Genomic DNA, 20,813 nt, shown 5'->3' with positions numbered 1-20,813 from the left:
CCCTTGTGCATACAGTTTCCTAAAAAAGCTTTGAAAGCAATTACTTATCTCATTAGGTTTGTGGATAGTCTTTCCATCCATTTCTAGACTTGTCACAGTGTCCAGTTTCTGCCTTTTTTTCAATTGCCATGACAGAAGTTTCCCACATTTGTCTGCTGATTCAAATGTCTTTTGTCTCATCTGCTTTATTTTCCATTCTATTTCTTGGTTCATCAGTTCCATGTATTGCGTCTGATAATACTTTATTTCTCTCAAGATCTCCTGAGACTTTGGTCTGGACCTCAATTTCTTTTCTGCTTCTTTTATTTTTTCTAAGATTTTTTCTTTCCTCTCATTTTGTTTTTTCCTCTTTATAGAATTCTGTTGAATTAGAAAACCTCGCATCACGGCTTTACTAGCGTCCCAAATTGTTCTTTTCTCCACATCTGTTCTCAAATTTACGTCAAAATAGTCTTTCACTGCTTTTTGGGCCTTCTTGTAAATCTCTTCATCTTTAAATAGGGTGTCGTTCATTCTCCATCTAAAGGATCCAGTTGTTGTTAGTTTCATCTCCATCTTTACAGCATTATGGTCGGAGCAGGTTTTTGGGCAGATTCCTACTTTTTTTATTCTTGGCGCCAGGCTACTAGTAACCCATATTTGGTCAATTCTTGTCCATGTCATTTTTGCTTCAGAGAAGAAGGTTCCCTCCCTCTCCAGAGGGTTCCTTGTTCTCCAGATGTCAATCAAATCCATAGTTTCAGTCATTTCAAAAAAAGTCTTTGGTAGTCTCCCTTCCTTAGAAATCACTTGTCTCTGTGCTTTATCCATGTTTGTGGAGACAACTCCGTTCATATCTCCCATCATTAAGATTTTATAGTCCAGGAAGTCCATTAATGTCTCATGCAGCTTCTTAAAGAATTCGGCCTTCCCTTCGTTTGGTGCATATACTCCTACTATCAAAACTTTTTCTCCTTGAATTTGAATTTCAACTGCCAGGTATCTTCCTTGTTCATCTTTAAATATCATTTTTGGAACCAATTTTTCTTTTACGTAGATCACCACACCTCTTTTCTTGACTTTGTCTGATGATATAAATTCTTGTCCCAATCTCTTATTTGTCAAAAGTTTCCTGTGTATCCTGGCAATATGGGTTTCTTGTAAGCATATTATATCTAACTGTTCTTTCTTTAAAATGTGAAAAACTTGATTTCTTTTTCGGGGAAGGTTTAGACCGTTACAATTCCAACTCAGAAGTTGCAGAGACATCTTGTTACTGGGTACCTTTTCCACCGACTGCGCCAAGCTTTTGTTCCTCCTCGGTTGGTATTGGGTTAAGTCCAAATGATAAGTTTGCGATATCAGTTGTTTCTCTCTCTCCTACCGTTCCTTTCCGCAGGTCTTCTAAATATCTCTCCAAAAACTGTTCTTTGTCTTGAATTGTTTTTATTTTTATCTTCTTACCTTTGAAGTTAAAGGACAGTCCTTCTGGGAACTCCCACCTAAATGGGATGGTATTTTCCTTCAGCAGGTCAACTAGATCTTTATAGAAGGTTCTCACCTCCAAAATGTATTTAGGGATGTCCTTGAAGATCTGTATTTGACAATTCTGGATCACCAGTGCCTTTTGATAGTGTAGATTCAGTATTTTATCTCTTTCTTCCTTGGATCTCAACGTGATTAGGCAATCCCTTGGTTTCTTGCCCTGTCCCCTGCCCAACCGGAAGGCTGTAGTTATCACAAACTCCTCCTCTTTCTCCAATTCGTCTTGCCAAAATTCCTCAAAGTTCTCTGTAAGGAATTCCGCAAGGTTGTCCCCCTCACTTTCAGGAACCAATCTTAGTTTCAGATTTTCCCCTTTCCTCTCCAGTTCCATTAAGGCCAAAGTTGCATCATGCTCATTCACTTTTTTTGCAATTGGCACAAACTTTTCCCTTGTCTCCTCTGCAGTACTTTTAGCACTTTCAGCGATTTTTCTTGTTTCTGAACTTTCTTGTATTAATCGATTTATGGAGTCTGTGTTAGTTGTCACAGTTGCCGTGTTCAAGTCCAATCTCGCTGTCAGTTCTGTCAATTTTTTAGAATTTTCAGTAGACTGCTTTGTCAATGCTTCCAGCGATTGATTTATCTTAAGCAGTGCCTGTGTCATAGAATCCATTGATGCAGTTGTTACTTTTTCCTGTGCAGCTGGTACTGCTCCTGACATAGAGCCCCTTTTCTTTTGTGCTTGTGCTTGCTTTGTTTTTGATCTAGTTGATATCTCCTCCACTGGGGTGCTCATATCCAAGGTCATTCTCACAGGAAAGATTTACAAGTGGAAAATCCCACTGCTTCTTCCTCAATGGAACTGTTTCCCTTGAAACCCTCTAGAGGGAGCAAATTGTATCCAAATAGGAATAAGCCACAAAGAAACAAGAAAGCGTAGAGCGATGAAAAAGTTCAAAAGTCCAATTGTAAATCCTTACTTTGTTTCAGTTCAAAATTCAACAGTATAAATCCACTAAAGTCCCATAATTTTGTTACAGATAAAGTCCCACTTTGTATCCAAGATCCGTCTGACAGATCGCTTTCCCGGCGCCTTATTCAGGCAGCCCGAATCAGAGGATTTGACAGTGAAAGATTTCCCATCCAAATTATTTAATGCAGGTTAAACAATGTCCCAATTATCTTCCCCCCTTCTCCTGCCGAATGGGGGGAGGTCTACGTTCGATGTCAGGTTTGCTGGATTAAAGAAAAGTTTCCCTTTTAAATACAGCTTGCCTTTTCGTTGCTTTGTTAGTCATGCAGTTCGGGAAGGCAGACTTCCTTAATTTATACCTTTCCCGTTTTCAGCCGAATGTCAAAATTTTTAGTGTCCCGTTAATCTTATTCTCTTGTTCTTACTCACGGGTGATGTTGTCAATCTTTAGTTTCAGGAAGGAATCGGCGCTCTCCGTTGATGGCGACGCGGCTTCACTCCACGGGCTGGGTAGCGATTCTCAGCACCGCGCTCACACCCGGTGCCGCTCCGGAGCCTTTAAAAAGGCTCTTTCACAGTACCGGGGGGCGCAAAGGTGCCCGCCGAATCTCCTTGCTCACAGGCTTCTGCGCCTGTGATTTTAGGGGTCCCCCGCTCGCCGTAGCGGGTCAGACCCGAACTTGTGGAGCAGTCCAGCTTCGGAGCTCGAAGCAAGGACCGCCATTAACGCTGGCGCCGACCGGAAGTCCATTTCCCAGAAGGCTTTGATCCTTGGGCAGGTCCACCAAAGGTGATAAAAGGTACCTTCCGTCTCATTACATTTCCAACATTTGTTATTGGGCAAATGATAGATTTTTGCAAGTTTGACTGGGGTCATGTACCACCTGTAGATCATTTTCATTATGTTTTCTTTTAAGGCATTACATGCCGTAAATTTAACACCAGTGGTCCATAACTGTTCCCAGTCAGCAAACATAATGTCATGACCAATGTCTTGTGCCCATTTAATCCTGTGTATAATCACCGTTTCATCCTGTGTATTCCATTTTAACAGCAGATTATACATTCTTGACAGATTCTTAGTATTGGGTTCTAACAGTTCTGTTTCTAACTTTGACCTCTCCTTCTGAAATCCTATTTTCCTGTCTTGTTTGAATGTCTCGTTTATCTGATGGTAATGTAACCAATCTCTAACTTTGGACTTTAATTTCTCATAACTCTGAAGTTTAACCCTTTCGCCTTCATATTCTAGAATTTCACAATATTTTGGCCATTTAGATTCCATATTAAGTTTTTTTAACCCCCTTAGCTTCCATTGGTGACAACCACCTGGGAGTTTTACTTTCCAACAGATCCTGATATCTAATCCAGACATTGTATAATGCTTTTCTGACAATATGTTTTTTGAAACCCTTATATACCTTTACCTTGTCATACCATAGATATGCATGCCAACCAAAGCTATTGTCATACCCTTCCAAATCCAAAATGTCTGTATTCTCAAGAAGTAGCCAGTCTTTCAACCAGCAAAAAGCTGCCGATTCATAATAGAGTCTTAAGTCCGGCAGGGCAAACCCCCCTCTGTCTTTTGCGTCAGTTAGAATCTTAAATTTTATTCTGGGCTTTTTGCCCTGCCAGACAAATTTTGATATATCTTTCTGCCACTTCTTGAAACAGTCCATCTTGTCCAATATTTGTAAGGTTTGAAATAAAAATAACATTCTAGGCAATACATTCATCTTGATAGTAGCAATTCGGCCTAACAAGGAGAGTTTCAACCTTGACCATATTTCTAGATCTTTCTTTACTTCTGACCAGCATTTTTCATAATTGTCTTTAAATAAATTCACATTCTTAGATGTTAAGTTTACCCCCAGGTATTTCACTTTTTTCGTTATTTCCAGACTTGTTTCACTCTGAAATCTCTCTCTTTCCTCTGTAGTTAAGTTTTTTTCTAACACTTTCGTTTTCTGTTTATTAAGTTTGAATCCTGCTACTTGACCAAAAGTCTCGATTAGCTCTAATACTCTTTTAGTACTAGTGTCTGGCTGTTGCAAAGTCAATACTAGGTCATCTGCAAATGCTCTTAGTTTGTAGTGTCTAACTCCGACCTGAACTCCTTTAACCAACTGGTCCCCTCTAATCATGTTTAACAAAACCTCCAGGACCGATATAAAAAGCAAAGGGGATATTGGGCACCCCTGTCGTGTGCCTTTTTCAATAGGAATTTCTTCCGTTACCACATTGTTTACAATTAACTTTGCTTTTTGTTTAGAATATATTGCACCTATACCGTTTTCAAAACCTTGGCCTACCCCCATCCCTTGGAGATTGTTCTTCATAAAACTCCAACAAATGTTGTCAAAGGCTTTCTCCGCATCCACAAAAATCAAAACCGCCTTTCTGTTAATGTCAACTTCTAATAACTCCAAAATGTCTATAATGTTCCTCACATTATCTGACATATGTCTCCCTGGGAGAAAGCCAGTTTGGTCTTTATGAATCTCCCCTATCAACACTCTCTTCAGTCTTTTTGCCAAAATGTCTGCAAAAATTTTGTAATCCACATTAAGTAAAGATATTGGGCGGTAGTTTTTAACCTGGTTCTTTTCAGTCTCTGTTTTCGGTATAAGTGAGATGAAAGCTTCTTTCCACGATTCAGGTGCCTTTTTCCCCTCCATAATTTCATTACAAACTTCCTTCAATGGTTGCATCAACCATTCCTTCAACGCTTTATAATATCTAGCAGTCAAACCATCTGGTCCTGGTGATTTTCCCAATTGCATGTTCTGAATGGCACCCTCTATTTCTTGATCTGTTATTTTTTCATTCAAAATCATTTTACTTTGTTCTGAAATTTTTGGTAGACCATATTTTCTAATAAATTCTTCTATTTCTTGCTCATTGACTGGCCCTTGTGCATACAATTTCCTAAAAAAACTTTGAAAACAATTACTTATCTCATTAGGTTTGTGGATAATCTTTCCGTCCATTTCTAGGCTTGTCACGGTGTTCAATTTCTGTCTCTTTTTCAATTGCCATGACAGAAGTTTCCCACATTTATCCGCTGATTCAAATGTCTTTTGTCTCATCTGCTTTATTTTCCATTCTATTTCTTGATTCATCAATTCCATATATTGCATCTGGTGATACTTTATTTCTCTCAGAATCTCTTGAGACTTTGGTTTGGACCTCAATTTCTTTTCTCCTTCTTTCATTTTTTCTAAGATTTTTTCTTTCCTCTCATTTTGTTTTTTCCTCTTTATAGAGTTCTGTTGAATTAGGAAACCTCGCATCACGGCTTTGCTTGCGTCCCAAATTGTTCTTTTCTCCACATCTGTTCTCAAGTTTATCTCAAAATAATCTTTCAATGCCTTTTGGGCCTTCTTGTGAATCTCTTCATCTTTAAGTAGGGTGTCATTCATTCTCCATCTGAAGGATCCAGTTGTTGTTAGTTTCATCTCCATCTTTACAGCGTTATGGTCGGAGCAGGTTTTTGGGCAGATTTCTACTTTTTTTACTCTTGGCGCCAGGCTACTAGTAACCCATATTTGGTCAATTCTTGTCCATGTCATTTTTGCTTCAGAGAAAAAGGTTCCCTCTCTCTCAAGAGGGTTCCTTGTTCTCCAAATGTCAATCAGATCCATAGTTTCAGTCATTTCGAAGAAAGTCTTTGGTAGTCTCCCTTCCTTAGATATCACTTGTCTCTGTGCTTTATCCATGTTTGTGGAGACAACTCCGTTCATATCTCCCATCATTACGATTTTATAGTCCAGGAAGTCCATTAAAGTCTCGTGCAACTTCTTAAAGAATTCGGCCTTCCCTTCATTTGGTGCATAAATTCCAACTATCAAAATTTTTTCTCCTTGAACTTGTATTTCAATTGCCAGATATCTCCCTTGTTCATCTTTAAATATCATTTTTGGGACCAATTTTTCTTTCGCATAAATCACTACACCTCTTTTCTTCACTTTATCTGATGAAATGAATTCCTGTCCAAGTTTCTTATTTATTAATAATTTCCTGTGTATTCTGGCAATGTGGGTTTCTTGCAAACATATTAGGTCTAATTGTTCTCTCTTCAAAATATGAAAAACTTGCCGTCTTTTTCGGGGAAGGTTCAAACCGTTACAATTCCAGCTAAGAAGTTGCAGAGACATTTTGTTACTTAATATCTGTTCCTCCAACTGCTCCCAGTTTTTGTTCTTCCTCTGATGGTGGTAAAAGCCCGAATGACAGGTTAGCAATGTCAGTTGGTTCTTTCTCCTCTACCGTCCCTTTCTGTAGATCTTCCAGGTATCTCCCCAGAAACTGTTCTTTATCTTGAATTGTTCTTATTTTTATCTTCCTTCCTTTGAAATTAAAAGATAGTCCTTGTGGGAATTCCCACCTGAAAGGAATGATATTTTTCTTCAGCAGGTCGACCAAGTCTTTAAATAAGGTTCTCACCTCCAAAATATATTTAGGGATATCTTTAAAAATCTGTACTTGACAATTCTGGATCACCAGCGCCTTTTGATAGTGCAGGTTCAATATTTTATCTCTTTCTTCCTTGGATCTCAGTGTAATCAGGCAGTCCCTTGGTTTCTTCCCCTGTCTCCTGCCAAGCCGAAAGGCCGTTGTTATTTCAAGCTCATCTTTTTCCTCCCATTCTTCATGCCAAAATTCTGCAAAGTTGTTTCTAAGGAATTCCGCAAGGTCATCCCCCTCACTCTCAGGTACCAGTCTTAATTTCAGGTTTTTCTCCTTTCTCTGTAGTTCCAGTAAGGACAGGGCTGCATCATGTTCATTTACTTTTTTTCTAATCGGTTCAAACTTTTCCCTTGTCTCTTCTGCAGTATTTTTTGCACTTTCCGCGATCTTTCGTGTCTCAGAACTTTCTTGAATTAGTCTATTTATAGAGTCTGTGTTAGATGATACGCTTGCAGTGTTCAAATCCAATCTTGCTGTCAGTTCTGTCAATTTTTTGGAATTCTCTGTGGATTGCTTTGTTAGTGCCTCCAAAGATTGATTTATTTTTAACAATGCCTGTGTCATAGGATCCATAGATGCTGTTATTGTCTTTTCCTGTGCAGCTGGTGTTGTTCCTGATGTTGAGCCCCTTCTCTTCTGCTGTGCTTGCTTTGTTTTGAGTCTGGTTACTATCTCATCTGAACCACTCATGTCCTCAAGGTCGTTCTCACAGGAAAAAGTTGCAAGTGGAAAATCCCACTGTTTCTTTCTCGATGTAACAGTTTCTCTTTAGGCCCTCTAGAGGGAGCATTCAATTGTATCCAAAGGAAAAAGGTAACAAAGGAAGCAGGGAGAACGTAGAGCAATGAATAAAAAGTTCAAGAGTTCACTCTGTAAATCCACAATTGTTTCAATATAACCAAAAAGTCCGCAACTTTCTTCCCTTAAAGTCCAGTAACTTTGTTTCAGACAGAGACCCCACTTTGTATCCAGTTTAATCTGACAGTTCACTTTTCACGGTGCCTTGCTCTGGCAGCCCGACTTGGGGGGGTTTGACAGTGAAAGATCTTTTTCCCCAATTATTTTCACGCAGGTTAACAATGTCCAATTATCCTCCCCCCTTCTCCTGCCTGTTGGGGGAAAATCTAGATCCGATGTCAGGTTTGACAAATTGCAAAAGGTTTTTCCTTTCAAATGCAGCTTACTCTTTTCGTTGCTTTGTTAGTCATGCAGTTCGGGGAGGCAGACTTCCTTATTTTATGCCTTTCCCGTTTTCAGTCAAATTTCCAAATTTAGTGTCCCATTCAGTCCCTCAATCTTACTCACGGGTGTTGCAGTCAATTCTCAGTTTCAGGAAGGAATCGGCGCTCTCCGTTCATGGCAACGCGGCTTCACTCCACGGGCTGGGTAGCGACTCTCAGCACCGCTCTCACTCCCGATGCCGCTCCGGAGCCTTTAAAAAGGCTCCTTCACAGTACCGGGGGGCGCAAAAGGTGCCCACCGAGTCTCCTTGCTCACAGGCTTCTGCGCCTGTGATTTTAGGGGTCCCCCGCTCGCCGTAGCGGGTCAGACCCGAACACGCGGAGCAGTCCTGCCTCGGAGCTCGAGGCAAGGGCAGCCATTAAACGCTGGCGCCGACCGGAAGTCCCCTATTCCAGGTTCTTATGATCCGTGCAAACCTGAATCTTGTGCTGTGCCCCTATTAGGATATGTCTCCACTGTCGAAACGCTGCATAAATAGCTAACAGTTCGCGATCATACACCGTGTAGTTATGCTCCGATTTGTTCAGTTTCCGTGAGAAGAAGGCGCACGGCCTCCAGGTGTGTTGGCTCCGTCCCGGCTGTAGCAACACTGCTCCAATAGCTCTGTCTGATGCGTCGGTCTCCAGCCTCATCGGCTTCTGCAGATCCACGTGCAGGAGCTGTTCCTCCGAGGCGAACGCCTTCTTTAGTTTTTCGAAGGAACTTTGGGCACTTTCCGTCCAGACAAACTTCTTCTTGCTACTGAGACAATCCGTGATGGGTGCGGTCAAGTGGGCGAAGTTCTTGATGAACTTCCGGTAGAAGTTGCTAAACCCGAGGAACCTCTGCACATCCTTCCGGGTCTTAGGGGCCTTCCATTCCAGCACTGCCTGCACCTTGCCAGGGTCCATGGCAAGTCCTTTGTCCGACAACTTGTATCCCAGGAATTCCACCTCACTGGCGTGAAATTGGCACTTTTCCAGCTTGACCCACAATTGGTGCTCTAGTAGCCTCTTCAGCACTTCCCTGACATCCTGGACATGCTGCTTTTCATTGTCCGAATAGATCAGTACGTCGTCCAGAAATGCTACACAGTTTTTGTACAGCAGGGGTCCCAGCACATGGTGCATGAAGCTTTGAAAACAGGCTGAGTCCGATTGTAATCCAAATGGCATGACTAGGTACTCAAAGGCCCCTAGGGGGGTGAACATGGTGGTTTTCCATTCGTCCCCCTTCCTTATTCTAATCAGATTGTATGCTCCCCGGAGGTCCAGCTTGGTGAAGATCTTGCCCTTCCTCACCCTAGTCAGAATATCATCAATTCTGGGCATTGGGAAGGTCACGGGTTCCGATACAAGGTTTAATTTTCGAAAGTCCACTACCAGCCTCGGCTGATCCGTGTTTTTCTTTTCCACAAAAAACACAGGGCTTCCCCCCACTGCCTTAGATTCCCTTATGAACCCCCTCTTAAGGTTTTTGTCAATAAAGTCTCGCAACTCCTGCATCTCTCTGTCCGACATGGCATACAGCTTACCCACCAGTAGCTGCGCCCCAGGGAGCAGGTTGATCTGGCAGTCGAAGGGCCTATGTGGCAGCAGCTTGTCCGCTTCCCTCTCGCTGAAGACTTCCTGTAAATCCGCGTACTGTGGCGGCACGTCCGCTCTCTGCTTCAGTGTAGTTGCTGCCACTCTGGCCAACCTCACCCTGGGTTTCACCCCCCTAGACAGTGTTCCAAACAGTGTGCTGACCCGAAGGTGACTGTCCGTTGGTGCCAGGCCACCACTGGATCATGTAGCACTAGCCAGCTCATGCCCAGTATTATCGGGGGTCCCGCCAGTGTGGCCACGTGAAAGGCAATGGTCTCTGTGTGCCTGGATGCACTCATTCTCATAGGTGGGGTTTGATGTGTCACTTCCCCTCCCAGCAGCTCCCTGCCATCTATCGTGGTCACTTGGAGCGGGAAATCAAGGGGCAGCAGATGGATCTGGTGCTCCAATGCAAACTCCTTACTAAAAAAATTACAGGAGCTGCCTGAGTCCAGCATTGCTTTCACCTTGACTGGGTGTCCATTTGGGAGTTCTAGCACCACCTCTATCGCTATAGAAACCTTGGGTGGGTCCGGTTTGGGCACTTCTGTTATCTGTTCGCTTGGCTGCTGCGCCCCCCTGTGGGCAGTCAAGCGCTGGCGTTTCCCTGCACCTTTTCCTCTGCCCCCTCCTCCTCGCTTCCAGCGGCTCCCACCATCCCTTGCCAAGCCTTTCTTTGAGGACAGACCCTGGCAAAGTGTCCTAGCTGTTGGCAGAGGAAACACTTCTTGGTGCTTTTCCCAGCCTTTCCCTCCCTTTTGCCTCCTTGGTTGGCGCCAGAAACCTCGCGCTCCATCGATTTCCATTGGCACTACGTCATCGGCAGGCAGCTTAGGCATCTCTGAAATGCGGTAGTCAGAGTGGCGCTCTCCCCTCCCTTCCCGCCTTTCCAAAGCGCGCGCTTCTTGGAGCGCGCCTATCGCCAGCACTGCTTTTGTCAGCTGATCCATAGTCTCCGGGCGGGGCGCGCGGGAGAGCTCATCTTTAACGGTTGGGGACAACCCCTCCTCAAACAGCATCCGTATGGGAGGGCTATCTAGATCCCATTCGAGCCGGTGTATTAGCATCGCAAAGCGGGACCAGTAGTCTCTCACGGAAAGTTCCCCCTGCTTGCATCTCAGCAGCTCCCTTTGGTTCACGCTCTCCCCCAATTGGCTAGAATACATTGTGTCCATTGCCTGAAGAAACTTCCGAACATCCTTCATGGCGGGGTTCTGCGAGGCCATTAGGGGTCTAACCCATTCCCTCGTGCTGCCCTCAAGGTGCCCCATGATATACGCCACCTGCGCTGCCTCGTCAGCAAAGTCATCATGCTGTAGCTGCAAGGCGTACTCTATTTCTATTTGGAATCCATTATATTTCTGGGTATCCCCCCCAAATTTGTGTACTAGTCCTGGCACCTTCTTTGCCACTGGGGTGGGTCTAACCTGCGCGTCCTGGGTGCGCCTCTCGTCCAGCCGCGCCATCAGCAGTGCTACATGCCGTTCCAGCTCCTGGTTCCTCTTTAGTAGGTCCTGCGCCCCCGCAGCTGGCTCCGCTGCCCCGGCGCCTCCAGTCTGGCTCATGTTTCCACTGCTTGCACACAAGTAACAGCAGGGACTCTCGGAATGCTGTAATGGTTGTGAGGGGTTACTTGTGCCTAACCTTACTTCAGTTCAGTTAGTTTGCTTGCCCCAACCATGCTTAGGGTCGGAGCTCGCCCTCCGTGACCTGTTAGTCACTTGCAGAATCCGAGAGTGGGCGTCTCTTGAACCTCTTCCAGCATAAAAGCTGTTTGACCCCGAGTCTCCTCCTATGTTCTCTGCGCGGAACGCGTCTGCGCAAGTAAGGGGAAGGCAGGGGCGTCCCAGTGCTCTCTCCACTAGTGTCGGGGGAAGGGTCTTGGAGCCCTGTCACCAATTCCTCCATCTCCCTCTCTTCTCTATGGGTGTTACGCTGAAATCCTTCCCCCCTGCTCGTCCCCTCTCCGACATCGCTGGGTAGCCCTGCCTCCGTTTCTCGCTCTGATGGCAGTTCCCTGACACATACATATGTATTGCAATCACCAAAAGAAACCTTAGCAAGGTTTAAAGAGTTTTGTGATAAGGTTAAGACTGTTCATGATGCTAATATTGATTATCTTTTCAGAGATGAAAAGCCAATTTTTCTTTCACAGGATTTTCAGGATTTCCTGGAGAAACAAGGGATAGAGCATAAGATTGCTGTATCTGAAGCTTCATGGAACAAGAGTGTGTATGTAAAGGTGAACAAAGAGTTGCAAAATGGCATGAGAGCGCAATTGCTGAGTTCACATTTGCAATATGAGCTCTGGGCTGAATCTTTATCCTCTTTTTGTCACACTTGGGTGAGAAAGGTTTCAAAAGGTATGGAAAGTTCTCCTTTTGAGAAGCTCTTCCACAAGGAAACCTTCTGCAACACATTTTAAGGTTTTTGGATCTCACATCCATACAGAAACTCCACAAGGGGTCAGAAATGCCAGAGGCATTTTTGTGGGTTATGAAAAGGGTCTCTACAGAGTAATTTTGTCTGAATCTGGTCAGGTGATTCTCACAAAATATCTAGAGAGCACTCCAAGATAGGAGAGAGAGGTTCTCCACACATTTCCCACTGATGACAATGCAGATGAGTACTCTGATACTGAGAGTGACAGAGAGAGCTCAGAGAGTTCTGCTGACACAGTCATTGAGAGGGGTTCACACACAATGTCTAGTGCTTCACAGGTTAAGACTGAACTAGAATTGACTGAACCACTGTTTACTGTTGGGAGTGGTTCTCCAAAAAGTCCAGAGGAAGAACCAGTCAGCAAGGAAGATCTGTACCTCATACGCAGGTCTGAGAGAATGACAAAGGGCATACCACCCAAGAGTTATTCTCAAGAGTTTGCCAACTCAGCTGTTGCATGTGTTACTATTGTTGACAACTCAAGCCAGGTTAAAGGTATGTCTAAGTCAAAGACAAAGACACAACTGGGAGTTGCAAAATGTAACACTACCTTCCCTAGCCAAGGCAATGTAGAAGCACTCATTCCTTGGAAAACAGACAACCAGAGAGTTACACTGGTGAAACCAGTGGCGGGTAGTTCCAAAGGTGGAACTGAAACAACAGGGGATTGTTACGTGTATAACAACTGTTTGTTTTCTTCTCTGGATCAAGCTTTGTTCGCAGCTAACGTTGAATCATATGGGGGAGTATGTTGGGATATGAGTACAACGCAGCTGCAAACAAGCAGCTCGATGTTTACATCACATGATGTGGCTAGTCCTGGGAAAGAATGTACCAGGCAGTTTACAGGGATTTGTTCTGTGTCTAATATGAGACCTTCCTGTTGCATGTGTGAAGGAAGTCTTAGTCAGTTGCTTGGAGGAGACTGAACTGAACGGACATGTTTTTGTACAGATGTAAAGTCAGAAATAAACCGTAGAAATGTAATAGACTTTCTGACTATCTTCTTTCTCCTGCTGGTATGCAAGGGGAGAAGGGGGTGTGCATCTTCCATGCTGGGGGATGTCGCCTATCAAGACCTCTCTGGACTGCCGTGATACCAGCCGGAGTAGGTCACCGGAGACAAGCCCCGGGAGCCGCAGAAAGGGGCCAGCCTCTCCCGAGGGGGCATGTTTTCCAACAGGAACAGCGTCAGTCAATTAGCGACACGAGCCTCAGAGACATTCCAAGGCCCGTGCACACCCTTTCAGCAGAGTCTCCACAACGGAAGATGCAGACAGAAGAGCTTATTTACAGCTTCATTCAACGTAGATCAGAACAAAGGAAAAACATGACTGCTTGCCTCCGTGTCCAGGAAAACAGCCAGAACAAAAGCTATATACAAAACAGAAGTTCCCAGCGAGAGCTGGAATGAAATGGGGGGGCCACTAGGGGCGCATTGGAAGATGGCTGACAATAACATCTCTCCGGCCCACACGAGGTAATTAAGAGGCTGTTATGGGAGTATGCAGCCTCCCTTGTTGCCCCAAGGGAATGGGGAACACTGCCCATGCCTGCTGTGCCCATAAATCACCCCCGGATTCGAAAGAAGGGGGTGAGGGCACTAGGCAGAATGCCCTTGTATGGACTCCGGCTCTCCTGGACGCTGTCTCTGATCGCGCACTAGCTGCAGCAAATTGGAAATAAACAATTAGAAAGAAGCAAATGCATATATTTCAAGTGAAGAACGGGAGTGAATACTGCTAATTGAAGGGACCTCTGCGAAAGAAGAGCAACGGGTTGGATCAACAGGAATATATCATGAAGAATACATCAAAGGCTTGGAATGTCGGCAGCAGGACTGGATGGGGGGGAACTCTTTTTATTTTCTTCTATGTGATTAACCAATAACCCCTTCTCAAGATAGAACCGTTGCTTAACTGATCCAAGCAGGATGATTAAGAACTGTGTGGAAATGAATTCTAACCAAAAGTTTGCTTTACGGAGATTGAGAAAAGAACAAGAGCTTTTGGAATGACGCAGCAGTAAAAAACAGAGTCGCCATGTTGGCTGGTTTTGTCGAAAGATTTACGACCGGGAGGAGGAATGGACTTGTTTTCATACTGGATTCCTAGAGAACCTCCTCAAAGGACTGAGAAGGGAGCGACAGACTAGTGAAGATTAACGACGGTAAGAGCGTTTTTATTTATGGAAGCGATGATCTATGGAAGCTGTCTGATATGGCTCTTGGATGAACGGAAAAAACCTACACAGGATTACAATTTGTCTTAACCCGCTTGTGGAGACCATCAGAGGTCACAAAGAGAAAGTAAAAATATATGAAAACAACAAGAGATGTGGAAAACAACAAGAAACAACAAGAAAGGATTGGATAGAACTGTGAACATTATTTGGACAGATTTGTGGACTTGAAAGCAGCAGCAAGAAGATGATTGGATCCCCTTTGGAACTTGAAATATGGGTACCCCCAACAAAAAATTAAAATTTGGCTTTGTAATTTGGAATTTATGTGATTTGATTTGATTTGATTTGATTTGATTTGATTGGTTGGTTGGTTAATAAAAATTATTTTTTTTAAAAAAAAAAAGAGAGAGAGCTGGAACGAAACAGGCATGTGATACACAACAATCATGCCTGACCATTTAAGGTGGAACGGAACTATATCCTAACAGTTTCCTCCATTCTTTGATCCTTTGCTGGTGCCTTCCCTTCTTCAGCCTAGGCAGGGACAGGGAACCTGTGGCCTTCCAGGTGCTGTTTGACTTCCGCTTCTGTCATCCCTAACCGTTTGCTTGGACTGATGGGAGTTGGGAGTCCAGCATCATCTGGAGGGCCACAGGTTCCCTGTCCTTGCCCTAATGGCAGCTCTGGGCAAGCAGTAGGCAGCAAGAGATGGGTGACTTTTGGCATACCTTGTGCCAGAATTCCAGCCATTCTCTGTGGGAGAAAAGAGCCTGCTGCTCCTGTGCCTCAGGAGGTTGGCCTCTCCCATCCTGAGAGTGGAGAGAGTGGGGAAATGAGAGGCAGTATGTATCTAAGACTGTTTGTACTCTCTGTTTAAATGTGGGAAAGAGGAACCCAGCATTTTTGCATCCATGCAGTCCAGAACAGTTGAAATTTGTGCCTGCCAAAAGTAGCCTCCCCTCACCTGGTGCCTTCTAGATGCTACATGGTCCCAGTTCCCATCAACCCCAGCCAGCACTGCTGACAGTCATGAGTAATGGGAGTTGTAGTCTAAAAACAACTGGAGGGCACCACATTGGAGAAGGTAGCTCTAAAGGACAAGGATTGAGCACTGTGCAAAAGTTCCCTTATTATGCACAATTTATTCCACTATTTGGGTTTTTTTTGTGTGTCTGTCATTTATTCTACCTTTGCTGATCCTGGGAGGGGCTGATGAGGGGCTGATGATGCACCCCAACCCCTGGAAATCTTACATTCCGACTTCTGAAACATCAGGAGACTCAGCTTACTAGCACTGCCAGATGCTTCTCTGCACCTAAAAAGGCTAGATGCATGGGGTTTTTCAAAACAGGAGCTGTCATTCTTGCAGAGCTACATTCCTCACCCAGCCTGAGCCATCTGCACTCCTGTAGCATTGCACCATAATACAGCCCCATAGTGGTCTCTAAATTTCTATCGGCTTCTGCCAGGTGTTCCTCCAGGCATCTACATGCTGGGCTTCTTTTGCAGCCCATGGTTGGGTTGCTATGGTGATGGCTGTCCAGCAAGTGAACTGGGCACAGGGAAGGCTAGGGAGCAAGCTTGTGCGTGCAGAGTTCTTTGAGCCCGTGGCATTTCCCCTCTCTCACTTCCCTCTCCATTTCCCGTATCCCTTGTTTCAGAGGGGAAAGAGAAAATTGGCTGTGACCTTCTGCTCAACCCTCCCGGGAGCTCTGATCAGGAGGACGATGAGCAGGACTCGGGCCACCTCATGTTTGAGTTTTCCAACAAGCCGTTGCTCCCCAGCTACAACCTGGAAGTGTCTGTCTCCCATGGGTGAGTAATGGCGGCATCTCCTTGTTGGGAGAGCTTGGGGAGCTTTTGAGAACGGGCCAAATTGTACCACCCCACTACTCCCTGGGAGAAAGAGGAGCCCTGAAGTCTGAAGGCCAGTGCCATTGGAAGGTGGTGAGCAGGAGGGAAAGAAGGACGGGTCTGTTGCAGACAACAGCTTTTGAGAGCCTTGGAGAAAGGATGAGGAGACATGCATTTGCTTGCAAGTCAGCTTTCCCTTTCCTTCTCCAGCTCACACAGGCACAGCAAGGTTTTGCCAGCTTCTCCTTCTCCTTCTCAAGGAGGGGAGGGGCATTCAGAGAGCCTGCTGTGACAAATGAGAGACTGGCAAACCATGACAAAATAACAGGCTTGGGGGGGGTATATGATGCCTATTCTGCATATTAAGCATGGAAGTGGTGGGAGCTCCGTGGTTCCAAAAGGATGGGGGTGAAGGCAGGCAGGGTCGTGGCCAAGATCCTGCATCTGCAAAAGCACCATTCCAAACTGCTGGTGCTGCAGTCGTTACAATACTGTGACCCAGATAAAGGATGCAAAGGAAGCAGATCTCAGAATGTCTTGTGCTTTTGCATCATTGGTTCTGTTTTTTATTAGGCAGAAGCTGGGGGAGGGATGGGGGAGGGCTGCACAGCACAGAGACAAGCTACCCACTACCTGACCCAAGTCCTGCCTCCCCCCTCCTCTGTCCAGCCAACTGCTGAGATGTCAGTAGGGACAGGCTGCAGTGTATTCAAGCATAATGGGCACCCATGAGGGTTAGAAGCATGGTGTTCAAAAACTAAGCACTACCATCCTTTTCACTTACTTGCACCAGGCAGTTGTAGCCGTGGGTGATATGAGGTGGGTGCTAATGGCTGGGGAGAGAGGATGCGTGGAGTTGCAGCACAAGCACTTTTTAAGCTAGCAGGACCAGTGGTCAGGGATGATGGCAATCATAGCCCCAAAACAGCTGGATACCCACGTTTGGGGAAACACGGCACTAGAAGATAGGGCAGTTGCTCTGAGTACATTAGGGATGGGGAACATGTGGCCCCCTAGATGTCATTGAGCTCCAACTCCTGTTGGCCCCAGCCAGTTTGGCCAGTGGGAAGAATAATGGCAGTTGTGATCTAGCAACATATGGGGAAAATGGGCTTCCATCAAGATGGGATGGTGTCACTTATGGGTAGGTTTCAACCCTTGCATTTCAGCTTTTAGAACTTTGCCTGTGGGGGTGGGAAGGGGGAGAGTGAAATGGAGAACAGGGGAGGGATGGCCACAGAGAGCATGTCCCTACTGACCACCACGCTTCTCCCCTTTGCCCAGGCCCTGCAACTGGTTCCTCTTCTCGGACATGCTGAAGCGGCTGAAGCTCTCGTCCCGCATCTTCCAGGCCCGTTTCCCACACTTTGAGGTGACCACCCTGCCCAAGGTGGAGTTCCAGCGCCAGGCGTTGTTGAGCCAGGTGCTGGCCCCAAAAGAAATCCAGGAGCACATGGCACCCCCCTTGGCTCTGGGTGCTGCAGAGACGGTGGAGCTGGTGCGCCACGAGCTGGAGCTGGCTCGGCTGCTGGGCTCGGAGGTGATGTTGGAGGCCTGGAGCAGCTAATGGGGGGCTGGGCATTCCCCTCTGTCGGCGTCGGACTGCACTGCAAGGCAATAATCTGGACCAAGGAGAGAAGGTGGCCTTCTCGCGGGCAGGGCTTCTGTCTGCCTGGTCCTCCCTGACGAACTGCAACGGGTGCTCACCGCCTGCCCTCCTACCTTCCCACCAACCCTGATTGTAGGAAGCTGCTGTCCCCTGTGCCCTGGACTCTGCACTCATTCACCTGCTGCAAGGCCTCGGTGGCTTGGAAGCCTCTCCATGGAACTGCGTCTCTTTCCCCACCCCCAAGCTCTTCGAGAGTATTTATTTAAATTAGTATTTAATTTGTGGTGTTCTTTTTCTTTTTTGTTCTTGCTAAGTCTGTATCACTGTGATTCGGGGGGGGGTGTGGAGAGACAGGGGACAACTTCCTGCAGCCACCATCGCCTCTGGGATTCCCCTGAGTGACTAAGCTGGGCCTTCCTTTCTCCTGTCCTCCATGAAATAGCGAGAGGGAGGCTATTGTTTCTTCTCCCCCCTCTGTTTTAGAGACACCCAGCTTCTGTTGGGTGTGTAGGAGCCAACCTTCAGTTTCCACAATAAATTATTTGAGGGGCCGCCCCCCCCCAAAGTTGAGGAGCATAACCATTCAAATGGTGTGTGGTCATCACGTCTTGTGATCAGCTAAGCGATGTGACACCTGCCCCCCCCCCCCAGTACTTTATTCAAGTTGGCACCCCTGGTTGGGTGCATTTCCCTCCCTGCCCTTTTTTATCATATTATTTTGTTTCTGATGTCCAGCCAGCCACTTTTCGAAACAGAATGATTACACAGCCGAAGGCACCTGGTGGTCTCAGCTATTTTATTTGTACAGCCCCCACTCCCTCTTTATAATTTCATCCTTGTTCAATCAGTTCGGCTGGCAAGGCAGTACGGTCTTCAACGGGGTGGGGGCAGCAGAGAAAGAGAGAGAGAGAGATCATTTGGAGGGTAGGGGGGCAGGGTGTGGGGGTGTGCGGTACAGTTTTATTGTACAGGTGCTAACAAGGACTGGACAATCTCTTATTATTTTGGCTCTTCCCCTGCTCTGGGGAGGTTGTTTTGGGTGGTGACATTTTTGTTCTTTTGTGTTGTGTCCCCCCACCCTTCCCACTCGGGGAGCTGCATTTCCTTGCACAGCTCCAAAATCAGTTTTCCAAGCAGGCTGCCTCTTCTGGCCCCCTTCCTTGGAAAAAGCAAACAGCGTTCCCTTCTCTCCGCCACCATCTCTCTCTTCCACCAAGGCTTTGGGGCATGTGTTGCAGCTGCTGCTGCTGCAGCTGCTGCTGCTGCTGCTTCTTCTGATTTGTTTTAAGCAACACTTTGGTGTCAAAAACACTTATGTACAGAAAAACCTGCATCAGAGCCTCAGTCTCCCGCCTCGTTTTTTGGGTCCAGCCTCTTACTTCTGAAGCCTGGTGGATAGGGTGGGGGGTGGGGGGAAAGCAACCCCATCATAGAAGCACTTCTGCTCTGAGGGGAAAACGGGTGTTATCTATATGCCGTAATGGCTGCCTCTTCCACCCATTTTTGGCAGTGAGTTGTACAGACTAAAGAAGGCCGTTTACAACTTCCACTTGATGCTTACCTGTACAATAACAGTTGACTTTTGAAAACAGTTTCTTGCCATATCCCTCCCAGGACAAAGCAAGCTGTTGTTGGTTGGGGGAAGAGAGTGCTGGGCTCTTAGTCCCAGTACGGACCAGTAAACCAAGATCAGCAAGGAAGGGAGATGGATTTTGGCTCTGATACTGTTGTCCATCACCTAAACTGTTGAACACGAAGGCATCTTGAAGGACAGTTTTAATTTGAGAGCCTGCATTGTGTTTTTTGAAGGTGCATCATTTAAGCGACTTGCATTTTCCTGACTGGAATTCCCATTCCACTCACCCCTCAGCTAAAGCTGCTGTAATTCCAGTTGTGTAAAACAGGGTGCGAGGAAGTTGAAAGGGTCAGCCTCCACGTACACATTCTCTCCCAGCTCTATCCAAACCCAATGTTCTAATTTCTTTAAAGGAGTCAAGTGCTCTGTTCACACAGCTGGTTTTTTAGGACTTAGCCCCCTTTGCCTCCTCTTTAAACCAGGAGTGGGGAACGTGTGGCCCTCCAGATGTTGGGGAAACTCGGAACACCCCAGCCAGCATGGGCAATGGACAAGGACTCTTGAGAGTCACAGGTTCCCTATACTCACTTTAAACACTACCAGAGTGTCAGGGAACTGCCATCGGAGCCAAGAGTGGAGGTAAGGCTCCCTAGCGATGCAGGAGAAGGGCTCAGCCGGGAGAGAGGGAACACTTCCTCGGAGGAAGGAAATCAGCATGACACCAGGAAGAAAAGGGAGCCGGGAAAGACTTCGGAGAGATGGCTCCAAGACTCTTCCACAGAGACCAGCGGCAAGAGCCCAGGACCTCCGCTGGCCATGCCCACTCTGCACAGAAAACTTTCGCGCAGGGAGGCTAGGCGGCGACTTGGTGTCAAAGAGCTTTTATGCTGGAAGAAGTTCAGGAAACGGCCACTGACGGATTCTGCCAGTGACTGACACAGCCACGGAGAAAGTGCTGTTCAGCCAGGGAAAAGTTTAGCCAGACAATGTTGCCTAGAGCAGCGGCCACTTATGCACGAGCAACCCCAATTCCCTTTACAGCAATCCGTCAGTCCTTGACGTTGCTTGTGCACAACGACAGGACAGGCAGCATCATGAGTCAAACAGGAGGAGCAGGCGCCGGAGAGGGAGCAGCGGCAGTGCCAAATCTGGAGGAGAGAAACTGAGATTTGGAACGGCAGGTGGCCCTGTTAGCGGCGCAGCTAGATGAAAGGCGGACTCAGGATGCCCAGGGGAAGCCCACCCCCATCGCAAGGAAGGTACCGGGACTGGTGCACAAGTTTGGGGGAAACCCCAGAGATTATAATGCATTCAGGACGGAGGTACAGTACGCGCTGGAACTGCAGTATGATGACTTTGCTGACGATGGGGAGAGGGTGGCTTATGTTATCGGGCATCTTCAGGACGCGGCCAGAGAATGGATCCGGCCAT

At 46.3% G+C, this 20,813-nt stretch overlaps 1 protein-coding gene across 1 annotated transcript in view; it reads left to right on the top strand.

Annotated features, from left to right (window-relative positions):
- LOC310835981 (BCL-6 corepressor-like protein 1) overlaps nucleotides 1-19,144 on the top strand; it is a 142,092-nt gene extending 122,948 nt beyond the window's left edge. Inside the window, 2 exon segments of the mRNA XM_083720952.1 lie at nucleotides 16,005-16,158; nucleotides 17,482-19,144. Of these exon segments, the coding sequence (XP_083577078.1) occupies nucleotides 16,005-16,158; nucleotides 17,482-17,764 (437 nt within the window). The 3' untranslated portion in view covers nucleotides 17,765-19,144.
- The last annotated feature ends 1,669 nt before the right edge of the window (nucleotides 19,145-20,813 follow it).

The sequence above is a fragment of the Podarcis gaigeae genome (genome assembly GCF_964106915.1).
Source record: "Podarcis gaigeae genome assembly, chromosome: W".
In the NCBI taxonomy this organism is placed as follows: Eukaryota; Metazoa; Chordata; class Lepidosauria; order Squamata; family Lacertidae; genus Podarcis; species Podarcis gaigeae.
Note: the sequence above shows the minus strand (reverse complement) of the source record. Positions and strands in the feature narration are given on the sequence as shown.